This window comes from Oncorhynchus nerka, linkage group LG4 (genome assembly GCF_034236695.1).
Source record: "Oncorhynchus nerka isolate Pitt River linkage group LG4, Oner_Uvic_2.0, whole genome shotgun sequence".
In the NCBI taxonomy this organism is placed as follows: domain Eukaryota; kingdom Metazoa; phylum Chordata; class Actinopteri; order Salmoniformes; family Salmonidae; genus Oncorhynchus; species Oncorhynchus nerka.
The window spans coordinates 73,836,731-73,856,324 of NC_088399.1; the positions used below are offsets into that span (position 1 = coordinate 73,836,731).

Below are 19,594 nucleotides of genomic sequence, written 5' to 3' on the forward strand. Positions count from 1 at the left end.
CTCTCCCAGGGCCGCTTCTCCCTCTTTCCTCTCTGTGTTTCTCCATCTCTCCCAGGGCCGCTTCTCCCTCTTTCCCTCTCTGTGTTTCTCCATCTCTCCCAGGGCCGCTTCTCCCTCTTTCCCTCTCTGTGTTTCTCCATCTCTCCCAGGGCTTCTCCCTCTTTCCCTCTGTGTTTCTCCATCTCTCTTTCCCTCTCTCTGTGTTTCTCCATCTCTCCCAGGGCCGCTTCTCCCTCTTTCCCTCTCTGTGTTTCTCCATCTCTCCCAGGGCCGCTTCTCCCTCTTTCCCTCTCTGTGTTTCTCCATCTCTCCCAGGGCCGCTTCTCCCTCTTTCCCTCTCTGTGTTTCTCCATCTCTCCCAGGGCCGCTTCTCCCTCTTTCCTCTCTGTGTTTCTCCATCTCTTCTCCCCTTTCCCTCTCTGTGTTTCTCCATCTCTCCCAGGGCCGCTTCTCCCTCTTTCCCTCTCTGTGTTTCTCCATCTCTCCCAGGGCCGCTTTCCCTTCTTTCCTCTTTCCCTCTCTGTGTTTCTCCATCTCTCCCAGGGCCGCTTCTCCCTCTTTCCCTCTCTGTGTTTCTCCATCTCTCCATCTCTCCCTCTTTCCTCTCTGTGTTTCTCCATCTCTCCCAGGGCCGCTTCTCCTCTTTCCCTCTCTGTGTTTCTCCATCTCTCCCAGGGCCGCTTCTCCCTCTTTCCCTCTCTGTGTTTCTCCATCTCTCCCAGGGCCGCTTCTCCCTCTTTCCTCTCTGTGTTTCTCCATCTCTCTTCTCCCTCTTTCCCTCTGTGTTTCTCCATCTCTCCCAGGGCCCTTCTCCCTCTTTCCTCTCTGTGTTTCTCCATCTCTCCCAGGGCCGCTTCTCCCTCTTTCCCTCTCTGTGTTTCTCCATCTCTCCCAGGGCCGCTTCTCCCTCTTTCCCTCTCTGTGTTTCTCCATCTCTCCCAGGGCCGCTTCTCCCTCTTTCCCTCTCTGTGTTTCTCCATCTCTCCCAGGGCCGCTTCTCCCTCTTTCCCTCTCTGTGTTTCTCCATCTCTCCCAGGGCCGCTTCTCCCTCTTTCCCTCTCTGTGTTTCTCCATCTCTCCCAGGGCCGCTTCTCCCTCTTTCCCTCTCTGTGTTTCTCCATCTCTCCCAGGGCCGCTTCTCCTCCCTCTTTCCTCTCTGTGTTTCTCCATCTCTCCCAGGGCCGCTTCTCCCTCTTTCCCTCTCTGTGTTTCTCCATCTCTCCCAGGGCCGCTTCTCCCTCTTTCCCTCTCTGTGTTTCTCCATCTCTCCCAGGGCCGCTTCTCCCTCTTTCCCTCTCTGTGTTTCTCCATCTCTCCCAGGGCCGCTTCTCCCTCTTTCCCTCTCTGTGTTTCTCCATCTCTCCCAGGGCCGCTTCTCCTCTTTCCCTCTCTGTGTTTCTCCATCTCTCCCAGGGCCGCTTCTCCCTCTTTCCTCTCTGTGTTTCTCCATCTCTCCCAGGGCCGCTTCTCCCTCTTTCCCTCTCTGTGTTTCTCCATCTCTCCCAGGGCCGCTTCTCCCTCTTTCCCTCTCTGTGTTTCTCCATCTCTCCCAGGGCCGCTTCTCCCTCTTTCCCTCTCTGTGTTTCTCCATCTCTCCCAGGGCCGCTTCTCCCTCTTTCCCTCTCTGTGTTTCTCCATCTCTCCCAGGGCCGCTTCTCCCTCTTTCCCTCTCTGTGTTTCTCCATCTCTCCCAGGGCCGCTTCTCCCTCTTTCCCTCTCTGTGTTTCTCCATCTCTCCCAGGGCCGCTTCTCCCTCTTTCCTCTCTGTGTTTCTCCATCTCTCCCAGGGCCGCTTCTCCCTCTTTCCCTCTCTGTGTTTCTCCATCTCTCCCAGGGCCGCTTCTCCCTCTTTCCCTCTCTGTGTTTCTCCATCTCTCCCAGGGCCGCTTCTCCCTCTTTCCCTCTCTGTGTTTCTCCATCTCTCCCAGGGCCGCCTTCTCCCTTCTGTGTTTCTCCATCTCTCCCAGGGCCGCTTCTCCCTATTTCCCTCTCTGTGTTTCTCCATCTCTCCCAGGGCCGCTTCTTCTCCCCTCTTTCCCTCTCTGTGTTTCTCCATCTCTCCCAGGGCCGCTTCTCCCTCTTTCCCCTCTGTGTTTCTCCATCTCTCCCAGGGCCGCTTCTCCCTCTTTCCCTCTCTGTGTTTCTCCATCTCTCCCAGGGCCGCTTCTCCCTCTTTCCCTCTCTGTGTTTCTCCATCTCTCCCAGGGCCGCTTCCCTCTTTCCCTGTGCTTCTCCCTCTTTCCCCTCTCTGTGTTTCTCCATCTCTCCCAGGGCCGCTTCTCCCTCTTTCCCTCTCTGTGTTTCTCCATCTCTCCCAGGGCGCTTCTCCCTCTTTCCCTCTCTGTGTTTCTCCATCTCTCCCAGGGCCGCTTCTCCCTCTTTCCTCTCTCTGTTTCTCCATCTCTCCCAGGGCCGCTTCTCCCTCTTTCCCTCTCTGTGTTTCTCCATCTCTCCCAGGGCCGCTTCTCCCTCTTTCCCTCTCTGTGTTTCTCCATCTCTCCCAGGGCCGCTTCTCCCTCTTTCCCTCTCTGTGTTTCTCCATCTCTCCCAGGGCCGCTTCTCCCTCTTTCCCTCTCTGTGTTTCTCCATCTCTCCCAGGGCCGCTTCTCCCTCTTTCCCTCTCTGTGTTTCTCCATCTCTCCCAGGGCCGCTTCTCCCTCTTTCCCTCTCTGTGTTTCTCCATCTCTCCCAGGGCCGCTTCTCCCTCTTTCCCTCTCTGTGTTTCTCCATCTCTCCCAGGGCCGCTTCTCCCTCTTTCCCTCTCTGTGTTTCTCCATCTCTCCCAGGGCCGCTTCTCCCTCTTTCCCTCTCTGTGTTTCTCCATCTCTCCCAGGGCCGCTTCTCCCTCTTTCCCTCTCTGTGTTTCTCCATCTCTCCCAGGGCCGCTTCTCCCTCTTTCCCTCTCTGTGTTTCTCCATCTCTCCCAGGGCCGCTTCTCCCTCTTTCCCTCTCTGTGTTTCTCCATCTCTCCCAGGGCCGCTTCTCCTCTTTCCCTCTCTGTGTTTCTCCATCTCTCCCAGGGCCGCTTCTCCCTATTTCCCTCTCTGTGTTTCTCCATCTCTCCCAGGGCCGCTTCTCCTCTTTCCCTCTCTGTGTTTCTCCATCTCTCCCAGGGCCGCTTCTCCCTATTTCCCTCTCTGTGTTTCTCCATCTCTCCCAGGGCCGCTTCTCCCTATTTCCCTCTCTGTGTTTCTCCATCTCTCCCCATCTTCTCCCCTCTCTGTGTTTCTCCATCTCTCCCCCTCTTTCCCTCTCTGTGTTTCTCCATCTCTCCCAGGGCCGCTTCTCCCTCTTTCCCTCTCTGTGTTTCTCCATCTCTCCCAGGGCCACTTCTCCATCTCTCCCAGGGCCGCTTCTCCCTATTTCCCTCTCTGTGTTTCTCCATCTCTCCCAGGGCCGCTTCTCCCTCTTTGTGTTTCTCCATCTCTCCCAGTGCCGCTTCTCCCTATTTCCCTCTCTGTGTTTCTCCATCTCTCCCAGGGCCGCTTCTCCCTCTTTCCCTCTCTGTGTTTCTCCATCTCTCCCAGGGCCGCTTCTCCCTCTTTCCCTCTCTGTGTTTCTCCATCTCTCCCAGGGCCGCTTCTCCCTATTTCCCTCTCTGTGTTTCTCCATCTCTCCCAGTGCCGCTTCTCCCTCTTTCCCTCTCTGTGTTTCTCCATCTCTCCCAGGGCCGCTTCTCCCTCTTTCCCTCTCTGTGTTTCTCCATCTCTCCCAGGGCCGCTTCTCCCTCTTTCCCTCTCTGTGTTTCTCCATCTCTCCCAGGGCCGCTTCTCCCTCTTTGTGTTTCTCCATCTCTCCCAGGGCCGCTTCTCCCTCTTTGTGTTTCTCCATCTCTCCCAGTGCCGCTTCTCCCTATTTCCCTCTCTGTGTTTCTCCATCTCTCCCAGGGCCGCTTCTCCCTCTTTCCCTCTCTGTGTTTCTCCATCTCTCCCAGGGCCGCTTCTCCCTCTTTCCCTCTCTGTGTTTCTCCATCTCTCCCAGGGCAGCTTCTCCCTCTTTCCCTCTCTGTGTTTCTCCATCTCTCCCAGGGCCGCATCTCCCTCTTTCCCTCTCTGTTTCTCCATCTCTCCCAGGGCCGCTTCTCCCTCTTTCCCTCTCTGTGTTTCTCCATCTCTCCCAGGGCTTTTTCTCCCTCTTTCCCTCTCTGTGTTTCTCCATCTCTCCCAGGGCCGCTTCTCCCTCTTTCCCTCTCTGTGTTTCTCCATCTCTCCCAGGGCCGCTTCTCCCTCTTTCCCTCTCTGTGTTTCTCCATCTCTCCCAGGGCCGCTTCTCCCTCTTTCCCTCTCTGTGTTTCTCCATCTCTCCCAGGGCCGCTTCTCCCTCTTTCCCTCTCTGTGTTTCTCCATCTCTCCCAGGGCCACTTCGCCCTCTTTCCCTCTCTGTGTTTCTCCATCTCTCCCAGGGCCGCTTCTCCCTCTTTCCCTCTGTGTTTCTCCATCTCTCCCAGGGCCGCTTCTCCCTATTTCCCTCTCTGTGTTTCTCCATCTCTCCCAGGGCCGCTTCTCCCTCTTTGTGTTTCTCCATCTCTCCCAGGGCCGCTTCTCCCTCTTTCCCTCTCTGTGTTTCTCCATCTCTCCCAGGGCCGCTTCTCCCTATTTCCCTCTCTGTGTTTCTCCATCTCTCCCAGGGCCGCTTCTCCCGCTTTGTGTTTCTCCATCTCTCCCAGTGCCGCTTCTCCCTATTTCCCTCTCTGTGTTTCTCCATCTCTCCCAGGGCCGCTTCTCCCTCTTTCCCTCTCTGTGTTTCTCCATCTCTCCCAGGGCCGCTTCTCCCTCTTTCCCTCTCTGTTTCTCCATCTCTCCCAGGGCCGCTTCTCCCTCTTTCCCTCTGTGTTTCTCCATCTCTCCCAGGGCCGCTTCTCCCTCTTTCCCTCTCTGTGTTTCTCCATCTCTCCCAGGGCCGCTTCTCCCTCTTTCCCTCTCTGTGTTTCTCCATCTCTCCCAGGGCCGCTTCTCCCTCTTTCCCTCTCTGTGTTTCTCCATCTCTCCCAGGGCCGCTTCTCCCTCTCTGTGTTTCTCCATCTCTCCAAGGGCCGCTTCTCCCTCTTTCCCTCTCTGTGTTTCTCCATCTCTCCCAGGGCCGCTTCTCCCTCTTTCCCTCTCTGTGTTTCTCCATCTCTCCCAGGGCCGCTTCTCCCTCTTTCCCTCTCTGTGTTTCTCCATCTCTCCCAGGGCCGCTTCTCCCTCTTTCCCTCTCTGTGTTTCTCCATCTCTCCCAGGGCCGCTTCTCCCTCTTTCCCTCTCTGTTTCTCCATCTCTCCCAGGGCCGCTTCTCCCTCTTTCCCTCTCTGTGTTTCTCCATCTCTCCCAGGGCCGCTTCTCCCTCTTTCCCTCTCTGTGTTTCTCCATCTCTCCCAGGGCCGCTTCTCCCTCTTTCCCTCTCTGTGTTTCTCCATCTCTCCCAGGGCCGCTTCTCCCTCTTTCCCTCTCTGTGTTTCTCCATCTCTCCCAGGGCCGCTTCTCCCTCTTTCCCTCTCTGTTTCTCCATCTCTCCCAGGGCCGCTTCTCCCTCTTTCCCTCTCTGTGTTTCTCCATCTCTCCCAGGGCCGCTTCTCCCTATTTCCCTCTCTGTGTTTCTCCATCTCTCCCAGGGCCGCTTCTCCCTCTTTCCCTCTCTGTGTTTCTCCATCTCTCCCAGGGCCGCTTCTCCCTCTTTCCCTCTCTGTTTCTCCATCTCTCCCAGGGCCGCTTCTCCCTCTTTCCCTCTCTGTGTTTCTCCATCTCTCCCAGGGCCGCTTCTCCCTCTTTCCCTCTCTGTGTTTCTCCATCTCTCCCAGGGCCGCTTCTCCCTATTTCCCTCTCTGTGTTTCTCCATCTCTCCCAGTGCCGCTTCTCCCTCTTTCCCTCTCTGTGTTTCTCCATCTCTCCCAGGGCCGCTTCTCCCTCTTTCCCTCTCTGTGTTTCTCCATCTCTCCCAGGGCCGCTTCTCCCTCTTTCCCTCTCTGTGTTTCTCCATCTCTCCCAGGGCCGCTTCTCCCTCTTTGTGTTTCTCCATCTCTCCCAGGGCCGCTTCTCCCTCTTTGTGTTTCTCCATCTCTCCCAGTGCCGCTTCTCCCTATTTCCCTCTCTGTGTTTCTCCATCTCTCCCAGGGCCGCTTCTCCCTCTTTCCCTCTCTGTGTTTCTCCATCTCTCCCAGGGCCGCTTCTCCCTCTTTCCCTCTCTGTGTTTCTCCATCTCTCCCGGGCCGCTTCTCCCTCTTTCCCTCTCTGTGTTTCTCCATCTCTCCCGGGCCGCTTCTCCCTCTTTCCCTCTCTGTTTCTCCATCTCTCCCAGGGCCGCTTCTCCCTCTTTCCCTCTCTGTGTTTCTCCATCTCTCCCAGGGCCGCTTCTCCCTCTTTCCCTCTCTGTGTTTCTCCATCTCTCCCAGGGCCGCTTCTCCCTCTTTCCCTCTCTGTGTTTCTCCATCTCTCCCAGGGCCGCTTCTCCCTCTTTCCCTCTCTGTGTTTCTCCATCTCTCCCAGGGCCGCTTCTCCCTCTTTCCCTCTCTGTGTTTCTCCATCTCTCCCAGGGCCGCTTCTCCCTCTTTCCCTCTCTGTGTTTCTCCATCTCTCCCAGGGCCGCTTCTCCCTCTTTCCCTCTCTGTGTTTCTCCATCTCTCCCAGGGCCGCTTCTCCCTCTTTCCCTCTGTTTCTCCATCTCTCCCAGGGCCGCTTCTCCCTCTTTCCCTCTCTGTGTTTCTCCATCTCTCCCAGGGCCGCTTCTCCCTCTTTCCCTCTCTGTGTTTCTCCATCTCTCCCAGGGCCGCTTCTCCCTCTTTCCCTCTCTGTTTCTCCATCTCTCCCAGGGCCGCTTCTCCCTCTTTCCCTCTCTGTGTTTCTCCATCTCTCCCAGGGCCGCTTCTCCCTCTTTCCCTCTCTGTGTTTCTCCATCTCTCCCAGGGCCGCTTCTCCCTCTTTCCCTCTCTGTGTTTCTCCATCTCTCCCAGGGCCGCTTCTCCCTCTTTCCCTCTCTGTGTTTCTCCATCTCTCCCAGGGCCGCTTCTCCCTCTTTCCCTCTCTGTGTTTCTCCATCTCTCCCAGGGCCGCTTCTCCCTCTTTCCCTCTCTGTGTTTCTCCATCTCTCCCAGGGCCGCTCCTCGCTCCTTCTCTGTTTTTCTCTTTCCATCTCCATGTAAAAGCAAGTCGAGCGGTGCAATTAGCAACACACACTCCATTAATAACGCCTAATACGTGTGGCAGAAAGACTGAACGCAACATTAACTCCTCTGACTTTTACTCCGCTATTTTATTCCCTTCTTCATCGGGCCTGATGGAGCGAAGCTGCCCTGCGCCACCGTACCCAGGTCACATGGGGAGGACAGATGAAAGGAGGTAGATGGAGAGACAGAGAGAGAGAAAAGGCAAGGGACACAAGAGATTGAGGGAGAACGAGATGGATAGAGCGAGAGACAGAGATGAGAGATGGCGAGAGCTAGACGGAGGAGGAACAAGAACGCTCTTAAAATGCCATTTTTCACAGTATGTAGTAAAACAGTGGTCAATGTGTCATTGTCCGTTTATGAATGACGCACTGTCTGTGTTTCTGAAGACCAGAGGCCATGTCGTACAAAGACATAGCACAGCTTCAGTGTGAGGACTCAGAGCAACGCTGCTGGAGAATCACTGGTAAACCCCTAGTGACTGGTTGATAACAGCGTGGATAAAAAATGTTGTCCACCATCTCCCTGGCCGTGTCTACTACCACAGAGCAGTCAAGCAAGCATTTTTTCCCGGTAGTTTTTACGGCTTGTACCCCTACTAACCTTGTTGTAGTCGACGTGCAGCTTCTCCTGCTCACTCTCCAGCTTGTCTTTGAGGCTCTTCTGCTCAGAGATATTGTCCTGGATCTGCACCATCTTCATGTTCCTCTCTGCATAGCAATAAGGACACCAATCAATAAACCACCATCCCAATCTATACACACACATCAATAGGACCGATCCCAATCTATCTCCATCTATATACAGGAAAAGGCACATGAGAAACAGGGTGTACTGATCTGCTGGGAGATAGCTGGGGGATGTTGTTCAAGGTTACTGGCACGCTGTGTCGTCACACAAACACGTGCGAGTGCACACATTCACGCACACCCGCAAACACACTTCTGGCAATGGCATCATCATCATTCATTTTGGGGGAGAAAATGTATTTTTTTCCAGGGTTGCATGCTGAGAGCCTATAGAACTCTGGCACAGACTCTCAAAGACAGTTCACATTTAGTAACAACATGAAGTATAATCGTGTATTAGGTTGGTAATATAAGTCTACGTAGCCATCCGTCAGATGGTTTCCCTGCTCACCCAGGTAATAGTTGACGAAGTCTGCAGTGAGGGCGGGCTGCTTGTGTTTCCTGCGTCCGTCCACACTGGCGCTGATGTCTGACGTGTCTACGGGGAAGATGTCCGTGCTGAAGAAGAAAAAAACAGGGCAGACCCGGGATTTGAACCGACAACCCTCTGGTTGCCGGTCCACCTCTCTAACCTCAGAGCCCCTCCCTGACGAGGGGAAAAAGGTGCAGCTCTCGCACTTCCAGTTAAAACGAATCTTTGTGAATTCTAGGGGTGTGCCGAGTAGTCGGACAAAACAAGTATTGTAACTGATTTGGCCAATTTATGGATAAGATTATGATCTGAGTATTTATTGTAATTATCCGTGATTGGAAAAACAGTTATTTTCGGTGCCAGCAAGCATCCTTCTCATGTCATTCAGATACTGTCTTTGATTCATTCATGTGTGTAGTCTAAATAACTCAACTGGCTAGTTTGTCTGTCTGTAAAGAGAAGGGCGTGCTGTACGTTGATCCTGCTGCTCCAATTGGATCATTTCACCGGATGACTTTATTATTTTATTTTTAATTTAACCTTTATTTTAACTTTACCTCGCATGTTTTCAGTCTGATGATTTAGATTGCTGCTGCCTGCTACTATGATAAATCACATGGTGAGAACATTTGCTATCAAGCTATCAATGCGCATAATATCTCAAAATTGGGGCAAGGGTAGGGAAAAAATATGCTGATAAACTGATGCAATAAACTGATGCACATTCTGACTGAGTGACAGCAAACTTGACGGTCCACTGCACGTTGAGGACACAGACACACACACACCCCTCCGGGCACTGCTCCTAATTTGCAGCTTTTTTTCAGTGAGAACATGCAGGGAGGTATTTTGCCAATACCTATTTAGGCATAATAAAACACGTTTTTTCCTATCATGAGTATCATCCGATCCGAATATCAACTGTCAATTTAAGGATACGATTATGAATATGAGTACTGCCATGTTGGCACAACCCTAGTAAATTCTACATTTGGGCTACACCTCAGCTATTGGTCGATCTGAACACTGTCTTTTCCCGCAGACATAAATCCTCTACAGGAACGATGTCCCCCCCACAGGACGGTTAAGCTAACATAGGCTAATGTGATAAGCATGAGGTTGTAAGTAACATTAAAATTACCCAGGACATATCTGATAAGGGCAGAAAGCTTAAATTCTTGTTAATCTAACTGCACTGTCCAATTTACAGTAGCTATTACAGTGAAATAATACCATGCTATTGTTTGAGGAGAGTGCACCGTTTTGAACTTAAAAATGTATAAATAAACCAATTAGGCACATTTGGGCAGTCTTGACACAACATTTTGAACAGATATGCAATGGTTCATTGATTCAGTCTAACACTTTGCACATACACTGCTGCCATCTATTGGTCAAAATCTAAATTGCGCCTGGGCTGGAATAATACATTATGGCCTTTCTCTTGCATTTCAAAGATGATGGTATTATCTTTTACCAGATCTAATGTGTTATAGTCTCCTACATTAATTTCACATTTCCACAAACTTCAAAGTGTTTCCTTTCAAATGGTATCAATAATATGCATATCCTTGCTTCAGGTCCTGAGCTACAGGCAGTTAGATTTGGGTATGACATTTTAGGCGAAAATTTAAATAAAAGAGTTGGATCAATTAAGAGGTTTTAACTCCTACCTGATGCCCATGAGCTCAGCCTTCCTCATGAGTTTCCTGATGGCGGAGGCGCTGGAGGTCAGGGGTCGCGGCAGCTTTTCCCGGGGGACCCAGGCCTGGGGCCGGGTGTTACGGGACAGCTCTGCCCTGGACCGGTACTGCTGCAGCCGGGTGGTAATACGGGCCTGCCAGGGGTTCAACACAACACAAAGAAACACACACTTCATTATCTAATGACAGTTTGACTGCTTCCCAAATGGTACTCTATTCCCTATAGGTCCTGGTCAAAAGGAGTGCACTATATAGGGAATAGGATGCCATCTTGGACGCAGAAATTACAACTTAAAACCTCCCCAGGTTGTTGCTGCTGGGTTCTCCTTCAATTCACTCCTGCCTGGCTCAGTTGGTAGAGCATGGAGCTTGCAATGCCAGGGTTATGAGTTCAATTCCCATGAGGGACCAGTATGAAAAAGTACCAAAATGTATGCACTCACTACTGTAAGTCGCTCTGCATAAGAGCGTCTGATAAATGATTAAAATGTCAAATGTAAATGTAAAATAAAAGTAAATAAGTGATATATGGATAACTTACTGTCGATGACAGGTCATTGTTCTATGTACAAGAATCAATGACGCAAACACTGACAAGCATTTCTATTTATTTACAGTGTGAGTCTGAGCCAGTCTTGACCTCTCACCTGTGCCTCGGGGGCCAGCTGCTTCTCTTTGTCCTGTAGAGACGCCTTGCAGTAGGACTGGAGAGCCAGGTAGTTCTTCCTCTTCCACTTCCTGTCATAGCGGTCCGCATGCTGCTTACAGTACGCAAAGAAGGGATCGGCTATGTCCTGGGGAAACACACACGTGTTCAAAACACGATCGACCACAGGTCAACATTGTTCCTTGTGTACTGTGTATGCCATGCCTTTCAGCACTCTTAAGTCAAGAGATCCATTTCCCTGTGTAAAATACAGTCAATTACATTCAAAATAACATGTTCCATTCTGGGTTAAACATGGAACATCAGAAGTAATACTATAGTACCTGAGGAGTGATAGAGACTGTTTTTTGTGTGTTTTTTTTACATCAATGGTTATCTGTAGGAGACAGATGGCTTTGGAATGTGCTGGGTGGACGGGAGGCAGTTAAGGGAGTGCTATAGGTGAAACGGGTGCAGAGCTTTGGATTAGACATCAAGGGGGTTGAGGTCAGGTCACCTTAAGTGAGAAGGAATGGTTTATTACCCCATCACTTTGTCTTCCTGTCAAGCCATAACAGATGTAAGGGTTGGAGAGGAGGAGTGCATCTAAATTGGAGTATATATATATATATATATATACTTGTGTTGGTGGAAACATGTTTTGTCTAATGCAGCTGTATTGACCCTCTGGGAAGAATGAAACTTGGTTAAGCTTTCATAGTGTATGTAGAGTTTTTACTCTGAGAATTAGAAACTAACAAATACTAATGGTTTCATTGTTATCCGAGATCAAAATAACATCAATGTAGTGCTCCCATAGAGTGATGAACTGTGCTCACTGGTGAAGAAGAGTGTATCTTATTCCTACAACGGCGTATGGCGATGGTGATTTTTTTCTCAGTAATGGTCTTCCAAATTCCAGGTAAGAAAACAGTGAATTACAATAAAAGCCTGTATTTCTAAATTATATTCCATATCCACAACAACCATACAGCTCACCTTCAAGGTCCTAAAACATGCATCCCCCTCTTTCCTCTTCATCCTCCGTCATAGGGATAAAACACACTACAAAACCCGCCAGCCATTTCCCAGGCAGGCCCCTGGCTCCCCTAGAACCGTTTAGGCTTAAGGTGTTTCGGTGGATTTTTATCAGAGGCTTCACCTGTTGATAGGGGCCCTTTGCCACAGCTCACTGGATTAAGTGGATAACGGTGAGTAGGCACTTTCTGGGCTGGGTTTATCGGTGCGCCGGCCACCTTTTGCCGCCGAAATAAGTGAGGCGATTCGCATATGAGCTGCACTGCAGAAGGATCCTGAATACTAACTATAACCAGACCGTTATAGTGTACAGACTTATACAGACTTAGATTTGTCATTACAATTTCCATGTAAGCAGGAGGTTGGTGTAGGAGCCAGGGACGGTTTTAGAGACTGTTTTAAAGGACTACTCTTTTGGGACCAGAGGAACTTACAGTAAATGAATACCTTACTGTCTCATTGACAAACTGATTCCAAGTAAGGAAGTCAATCAATTGATCAAATGAATTAAGGCTACTGATGAGAGGTCTGGAAACTGGGATCTGATGGATATCCTGCTCTAAGAACATCCTCACCCCTGCTATGTTGTTGAAACGCATAACAGGGTCTTTAAAAACAGACTGAGATTTAATAAAATCCCACTTCTGACACCATATGTGAGGAATTTGACAAAAAAAACACACAAAAAACACAGGGTGACATGATTCATGTCCTGTTTTCTTCTCTTACCTCCTCCGCAGCTGCCTCGGAGAGAAGCCCCTCCCTCTGAGCACAGGTCACGTGGAAGTAGGATCGGCACATGCCAGCATCACAACTGATACACACGCCTGTCCGGGCGAACCGGGTGTCCTCGCAGAAACTGCACTCCTGGACACAGAGGAAGCAAAAACATTGGTCAGAAACCCCATTTATGCAATAGAGAGCTCAGAAACTGCACTCAGGGACAAAGGAGACCATAAAAGGTTCAGAAACCTTCGACAATGACTTCCCTCAGTTCAATCAAACAAACAAAGTGACCACATGGAGAAACTTGCAAATGCTTTAATTATTCTCCTCTCAAATATAGTAATACCAGTCTTCCAGCAGCAATTCATTTTCCGTTTGAAAAGGCCCTGAACCACAGCAGGAAGCCTTTTCAAGTGCTTCTAAAAATCATTCTCCTCCACAAAAGTCTTCTATTGGCTTAGTGACCCTCAAAAGGGTTCCATCTAGAATGAATGTCAGAGTGACTCCACTGATTGATCACTCCACTGATTGTATAGTTGGATGTAAAGTTTGACAGTAACCAACCACACAAGAGTCATTTTATTACTGTCTTAACTGTGCTGCTCCTCATAAACCAGACTAATTCATCACAGACAACGGAAGTCTATTGTCTGTGTTGTCAAAAACAGGGAGTCCAAAAATCTAAAACCCATTCCTCAGTCTTCCACTGTGAAAAAGCATGTTGGAAGTAATATGGATTGATTTTGTTCCACACGATTTACATCATCTTTATTCTTTGAAACATATAAAAACATGTCATTTGTACTTGCCTTGGCCCCATACTTGGAGTAATTCATCTCTGTGAGAGTCACTGGTCGTAGTTTATCAATGTCCCCAAACGCTACTCCAGGGACGTAGAGCGCACAAACCACATGGACCCATCTAGAAAATACACATGAAAATAAACAAGGATACATTAGCAAAGGCGTTATTTGAAGCATGTGCCTACTACACCTACTCATTCAAGGGTTTTCCTTTGTTTTTACTATTTTCTACATTGTAGAATAATAGTGCAGACATCAAAACTATGAAATAACACATATGGAATCATGTAGTAACCGAAATTCTTCAAAAGTAGCCACCCCTTGCATTGACGACAGCTTTGCATACTCTTGGTATTCTCTCAACCAGCTTCATGAGGTAATCACCTGGAATGCATTTCAATTAACAGGTGTGCCTTGTTAACAGTTAATTTGTGGAATTTCTTTCCTTCTTGCATTTGAGCCAATGCATTTGAGCCAATCAGTTGTGGTGTGACAAGGTCGGGGTGGTAAACAGAAGATAGCCCTATTTGGTAAAAGACCAAGTCCATGTTATAGCAAGAACAGTTCGAATAAGCAAAAGAGAAACAACAGTCCATCATTACTTTAAGACATGAAGGTCAGTCAATATGGAACATTTCAAGAACTTTGAAAGTTTCTTCAAGTGCCGTCGCAAAAACAATCAAGAACTATGATGAAACTGTCACTCATGAGGACCGCCACAGGAAAGAAAGACCCAGAGTTACCTCTGCTGCAGAGGATAAGTTCATTAGAGTTAACTGCACCTCATATTGCAGCCCAAATAAATGCTTCACAGAGTTCAAGTAACAGACGCATGTCAACATCAACTGTTCAGAGGAGACTATGTGAATCAGGCCTTCATGGTCGAATTGCTGCAAAGAAACCACTACTAAAGGACACTAATAAGAGACTTGCTTGCGCCAAGAAACATGTCCTTTGGTCTGATTTGCCATGTCTTTGTGAGATGTTGAGTTGGAGAACAGATGATCTCTGCATGTGTGTAAGGGCTAGTTGACCATGAATTTGACAATTACCCGACCTCAACCCAACTGTGATGGTTTGGGATGAGTTGGACCGCAGAGTGAAGGAAAAGCAGCCAACAAGAGTTCAGCATTTGTGGGAACTCCTTCAAGACTGTTGGAAAAGCATTCCTCGTGAAGCTGGTTGAGATAATGTCAAGGGTGTGCAAAGCTGTCATCAAGACAAAGGGTGGCTACTTTGAAGAACATAAAATCTCAAATCTATTTTGTGTTATTTCATAGTTGTTATGTCTTCACTATTATTCTACAATGTAGAAAATAGTAAAAATAAAGAAAAACCCTTGAATGAGTAGGTGTGTCCAAACTTTTGACTGGTACTATATATATATATATTTTTTTTTTTGCAGGACGTAACATATAATATGAAATGTATGACATTGTACACTACTGGCTGAAATTATACAAAACCTTTATAAAGCATCTTTAAATTATACAAGTAAATGTGTTCTGACAAAGCTCTATTAAATTAGGTACTGCAAAATTTGAAAATGTAAACATAGCAAAATATGAAAACTTCACTCAGATAATGAACAGAAATGAATCACTTAAACACTTAAAAAGCTTTTAAAACTTCAGTAGTTGATTTCAGCAGCCCAAGCCACACTCTCTGACTGAGCATCAGTTTGGTGTGACACATTTTCACATGCGGACTTTGGGGACGAGAATCCGAAGTCCAATATAAAGATATCCATCTCCAGCAAGCAAGCGAGCGCTCCACAGTTTAATTTGCTGTGTTTTTCATGCTCTAGTGAAGTAGTAAATTCGGGTGCAGGCTGGCTGAGGAGCCTTATCAGCGACAGCGTGGCTGGAGTCTCCACGCTTCACATAACACACTTTCTCTCTCTCTATCCCTCACTGTCTCTCCTCTCTTTTTCTCCCCCTCCTATCTTTCTCTCCTTCCCTCACTTGCCTTCTTTCCCTCTCTCCATTCCCTACCATTCTCTCTTTTTCTTCCCCTACCCCTCCCTCTCATTCTCTCTCTCCCGGTCTTCCCTCTCTTCTCTTTCCCTCTCTCCACCTGCTATACTTTCTCCAAAGCTGAATGCATGCACAATTTAAATGGAGAGAGGCTTTAGGTCGCCTACAATGAATTACCATTAACGGCCAACTACTTTTGTTGATGTGGTTGAAGGCAATTCCTATAGTGTAGGCAATTCCTATAGTGTAGGCAATTCCTAGTGTTTGATTGCAATTTCAAGAGTGTGCGTGATTGGTCCAATGTAATTCACCCAAATGAGCAAATTAAATCATGTGAAAAATCATAAAATCAGTGTGTAGAATCATGGCCCACCTCCCAGCGTCAGTCTCTTTGAAGATCCCGTCCTGATTGGGGCAGAGCTCACAGCTGGGCGTGACTCCGTTCTTGCAGGCATCACAGAACCACGGTTCCGTAGAGTTCTCCGAGGCAGAACTCATGATGGAATCGCTCTCCCCGTCCACTCCATAGCAACCTGGAACACATGTAGAACGTCTGTCAGTCACATCGTCAGAGGTGCTTTCAATAATGGTGATTGGTAGCTGAGAACAGTTAACATATTCCATTAGCTTTTACGTTTGCTGCGAACATTCAATGACTAACTATCATACATCCATCATGCAATAGCTCTATCAGAGTAAGGGTTGCAGAATCCATTACATTGTCTAACAACAAGGTGGTGGATCTTCTTAGAAGGTGTGAGTCACACCTAGGACCGAGAACAAGCACACAACGTGTTTACTTGTTTCCCCTAAAACCTCCAGAGAGCTTTCAGTCTACTCTAAAACTTTTTACTCCAGCGTTCTAAGAGGGAATATTTTATCATATTGTCGAGGCCTCAGACTAAGAGAGAGAGAGAGAAGCCACACGCAAAGCACGCTAATATTTTTTACAGGGTTCCCAAAACAATTACTTTCGTTGATGCGGTTTCTATGGCTGCTATTACACTGGCCAAACGTGGTCCGCGCTACAAATGAGGGCAGCAATCAGCCTCTCTGCCTTCCATTGGAGAGATAACACACTGGCTCCTAATTCAGTCAACCAGCCTCCAGGCTCTCTGAGCGATGGGAGACTCACAAATCAAACGTCAATGTTGTACATGCTCTGCATGCTTGTCACTCTGGACCACACTCGGGAATCAGTCGAGTCTGACGACCAACCGACGGCAAACATTGAGAAGCCACACTAGACGGCAATGTTTATTCAGTTGTATGTTGTTTTTTCTCTCAGTGCATACATGTCCTCTATATGTGCTCTCTGATTTTGACCATTTGCTTTGCATCACAGTGAACAGATAGGTTAGAGTGGCTTGAAAACAATGTTTGTCTGTGTGGAAAATAGGCGGGTTATATAGGGTACTGCTGTATCCAGGTCGTCATTGTAAATAAGAATTTGTTCTTAATTAACTGACTTGCCTAGTTAAATAAAGGTTGAATTTACAGCAGGATTATTTATGACCAGGTCAGGAAGTCTAAATCAGAATTACATCAATCAAGTCAGGATTACATCAATCAAGTCAGGATTACATCAATCAAGCACTGATTATTTCAATAGGGCAATGAGTACACAGCTGGAACTTCATCCTGACCTCCAAACTACGATCTCTGCCTCACATTTAACTACAACAAACTACAATAAATGTCCTTTCTCAATGATTCCCCCACAGTATGTAGGCAAGGGCAAGAGGCTAAGTCCCCAGGTGCTCCAATATAGCTCAAGGTTTATTTTAAAAAAAAATAAAGATATTACTGAAAATACTGCTGGCAACAGTTGGGTGCTTAATAGTGATTGGTGCTTTGAACCAAGGGAACCGGGAGCTGTGAACGATAACCACGCTGGTTTTACCGACTTACGGCTGAACCGTCGCCGCAAATCTCCGATGTTCCTTTTGAACCGAGATACAAAGCTGGAAGCACTAAGCCATGGGGTGCTGGCTAATGTGAGCTAAGCTGACCAAAAGTGATGACTACGGGGTAGCTTCATAATCCTCCAAGTGAAGATTATCCTTGTCACAAATGACGAGCTTGGCAGTTAAAGAGGTTATAGGGGGTAGGGTATAGTGTTGACTAAATCAAGAGAAGAAGAAGTCATTTGAACTGTATTACGATTTTAAAGTGAATGAAAGGTCTCACCGGGTATATGGTGCTGCTGAGGAAGGAAGGATGCAGTAGTGCTTACAAGACATTAGGTGCTAACATATAAGTGTGAATATAAGTGTGTGTGTGGTTCTGAATCTCCATCTGTTCTAATATGAAGATGAGTGTTTTTCTTTTTCCCCAGGATCAAACTAATAGGCACACATCATTTTGGTGAGAGAGCAATCAGTTATTTTGACAGTGCAGAGATGGGTTCCTATTTTCATGTTGGCAGCGATGTCACACTAATCATCTCTGTACGGTTCTCAACACACCCAACATAATGTCCATCTCTACCTCCTCCTGAGAATGAGGTGGAGAGAGAACACCTACACACCTGTCAGAGCAGCACCATTAAAGGGGAATTCAGTTCAGTGTTATCGATGCTGCTTCAGTCTTACCTGTTCCATCAGTACATCTCATTTAGATTTCAGACACAAATGATTTCAGATGGAAGTCGAACAAATCAATATTGTTTGAATATTGTGAGAAATGTACATAACAGCTGTCTCTTCATACATGCAGTTAATTCATTGTTTAATCAATTCAATAAACCAGTATCCTATGTAAAAACAACTTAATAAACTAATATCCTATGTAAAAACAACTTAATAAACTAATATCCTATGTAAAAACAACTTAATAAACTAGTATCCTATGTAAAAACAACTTAATAAACTAGTATCCTATGTAAAAACAACTTAATAAACTAGTATCCTATGTAAAAACAACTTAATAAACTAGTATCCTATGTAAAAACAACTCAAACTAGTATCCTATGTAAAAACAACTCAAACTAGTATCCTATGTAAAAACAACTCAAACTAGTATCCTATGTAAAAACAACTCAAACTAATATCCTATGTAAAAACAACTCAAACTAATATCCTATGTAAAAACAACTCAAACTAGTATCCTATGTAAAAACAACTCAATAAACTAATATCCTATGTAAAAACAACTCAAACTAATATCCTATGTAAAAACAACTCAATAAACTAATATCCTATGTAAAAACAACTCAAACTAGTATCCTATGTAAAAACAACTCAATAAACTAATATCCTATGTAAAAACAACTCAAACTAGTATCCTATGTAAAAACAACTCAAACTAATATCCTATGTAAAAACAACTCAAACTAATATCCTATGTAAAAACAACTTAATAAACTAATATCCTATGTAAAAACAACTTAATAAACTAGTATCCTATGTAAAAACAACTCAAACTAGTATCCTATGTAAAAACAACTCAAACTAGTATCCTATGTAAAAACAACTCAAACTAATATCCTATGTAAAAACAACTCAAACTAATATCCTATGTAAAAACAACTCAATAAACTAATATCCTATGTAAAAACAACTCAAACTAATATCCTATGTAAAAACAACTCAATAAACTAATATCCTATGTAAAAACAACTCAAACTAATATCCTATGTAAAAACAACTCAAACTAGTATCCTATGTAAAAACAACTCAATAAACTAATATCCTATGTAAAAACAACTCAAACTAATATCCTATGTAAAAACAACTCAATAAACTAATATCCTATGTAAAAACAACTCAATAAACTAATATCCTATGTAAAAACAACTCAATAAACTAATATCCTATGTAAAAACAACTCAATAAACTAATATCCTATGTAAAAACAACTCAAACTAATATCCTATGTAAAAACAACTCAAACTAATATCCTATGTAAAAACAACTCAATAAACTAATATCCTATTTAAAAACAACTCAAACTAATATCCTATTTAAAACAACTCAATAAACTAATATCCTATGTAAAAACAACTCAATAAACTAATATCCTATGTAAAAACAACTCAAACTAATATCCTATGTAAAAACAACTCAAACTAATATCCTATGTAAAAACAACTCAATAAACTAATATCCTATGTAAAAACAACTCAATAAACTAATATCCTATGTAAAAACAACTCAATAAACTAATATCCTATGTAAAAACAACTCAATAAACTAATATCCTATGTAAAAACAACTCAATAAACTAATATCCTATGTAAAAACAACTCAAACTAGTATCCTATGTAAAAACAACTCAATAAACTAATATCCTATGTAAAAACAACTCAATAAACTAATATCATATTTAAAAACAACTCAATAAACTAATATCCTATGTAAAAACAACTCAATAAACTAATATCCTATGTAAAAACAACTCAA

General features: G+C 46.1%; 1 protein-coding gene across 5 annotated transcripts in view; it reads right to left on the reverse strand.

Annotated features, from left to right (window-relative positions):
* LOC115129042 (PHD finger protein 14-like) overlaps positions 1-19,594 on the reverse strand; it is a 187,619-nt gene that overhangs the window by 150,305 nt on the left and 17,720 nt on the right. For all 5 annotated transcript variants that reach the window (XM_065017824.1, XM_065017822.1, XM_065017823.1 and 2 more), the window contains exons 6-12: positions 15,565-15,724; positions 13,222-13,333; positions 12,416-12,553; positions 10,650-10,796; positions 9,973-10,136; positions 8,279-8,385; positions 7,742-7,848 (exon numbers count right to left, since the gene is read on the reverse strand). In XM_065017824.1, coding sequence (XP_064873896.1) covers positions 7,742-7,848; positions 8,279-8,385; positions 9,973-10,136; positions 10,650-10,796; positions 12,416-12,553; positions 13,222-13,333; positions 15,565-15,724 — 935 coding nt within the window. The remainder of the gene's footprint in view (positions 1-7,741; positions 7,849-8,278; positions 8,386-9,972; positions 10,137-10,649; positions 10,797-12,415; positions 12,554-13,221; positions 13,334-15,564; positions 15,725-19,594) is intronic.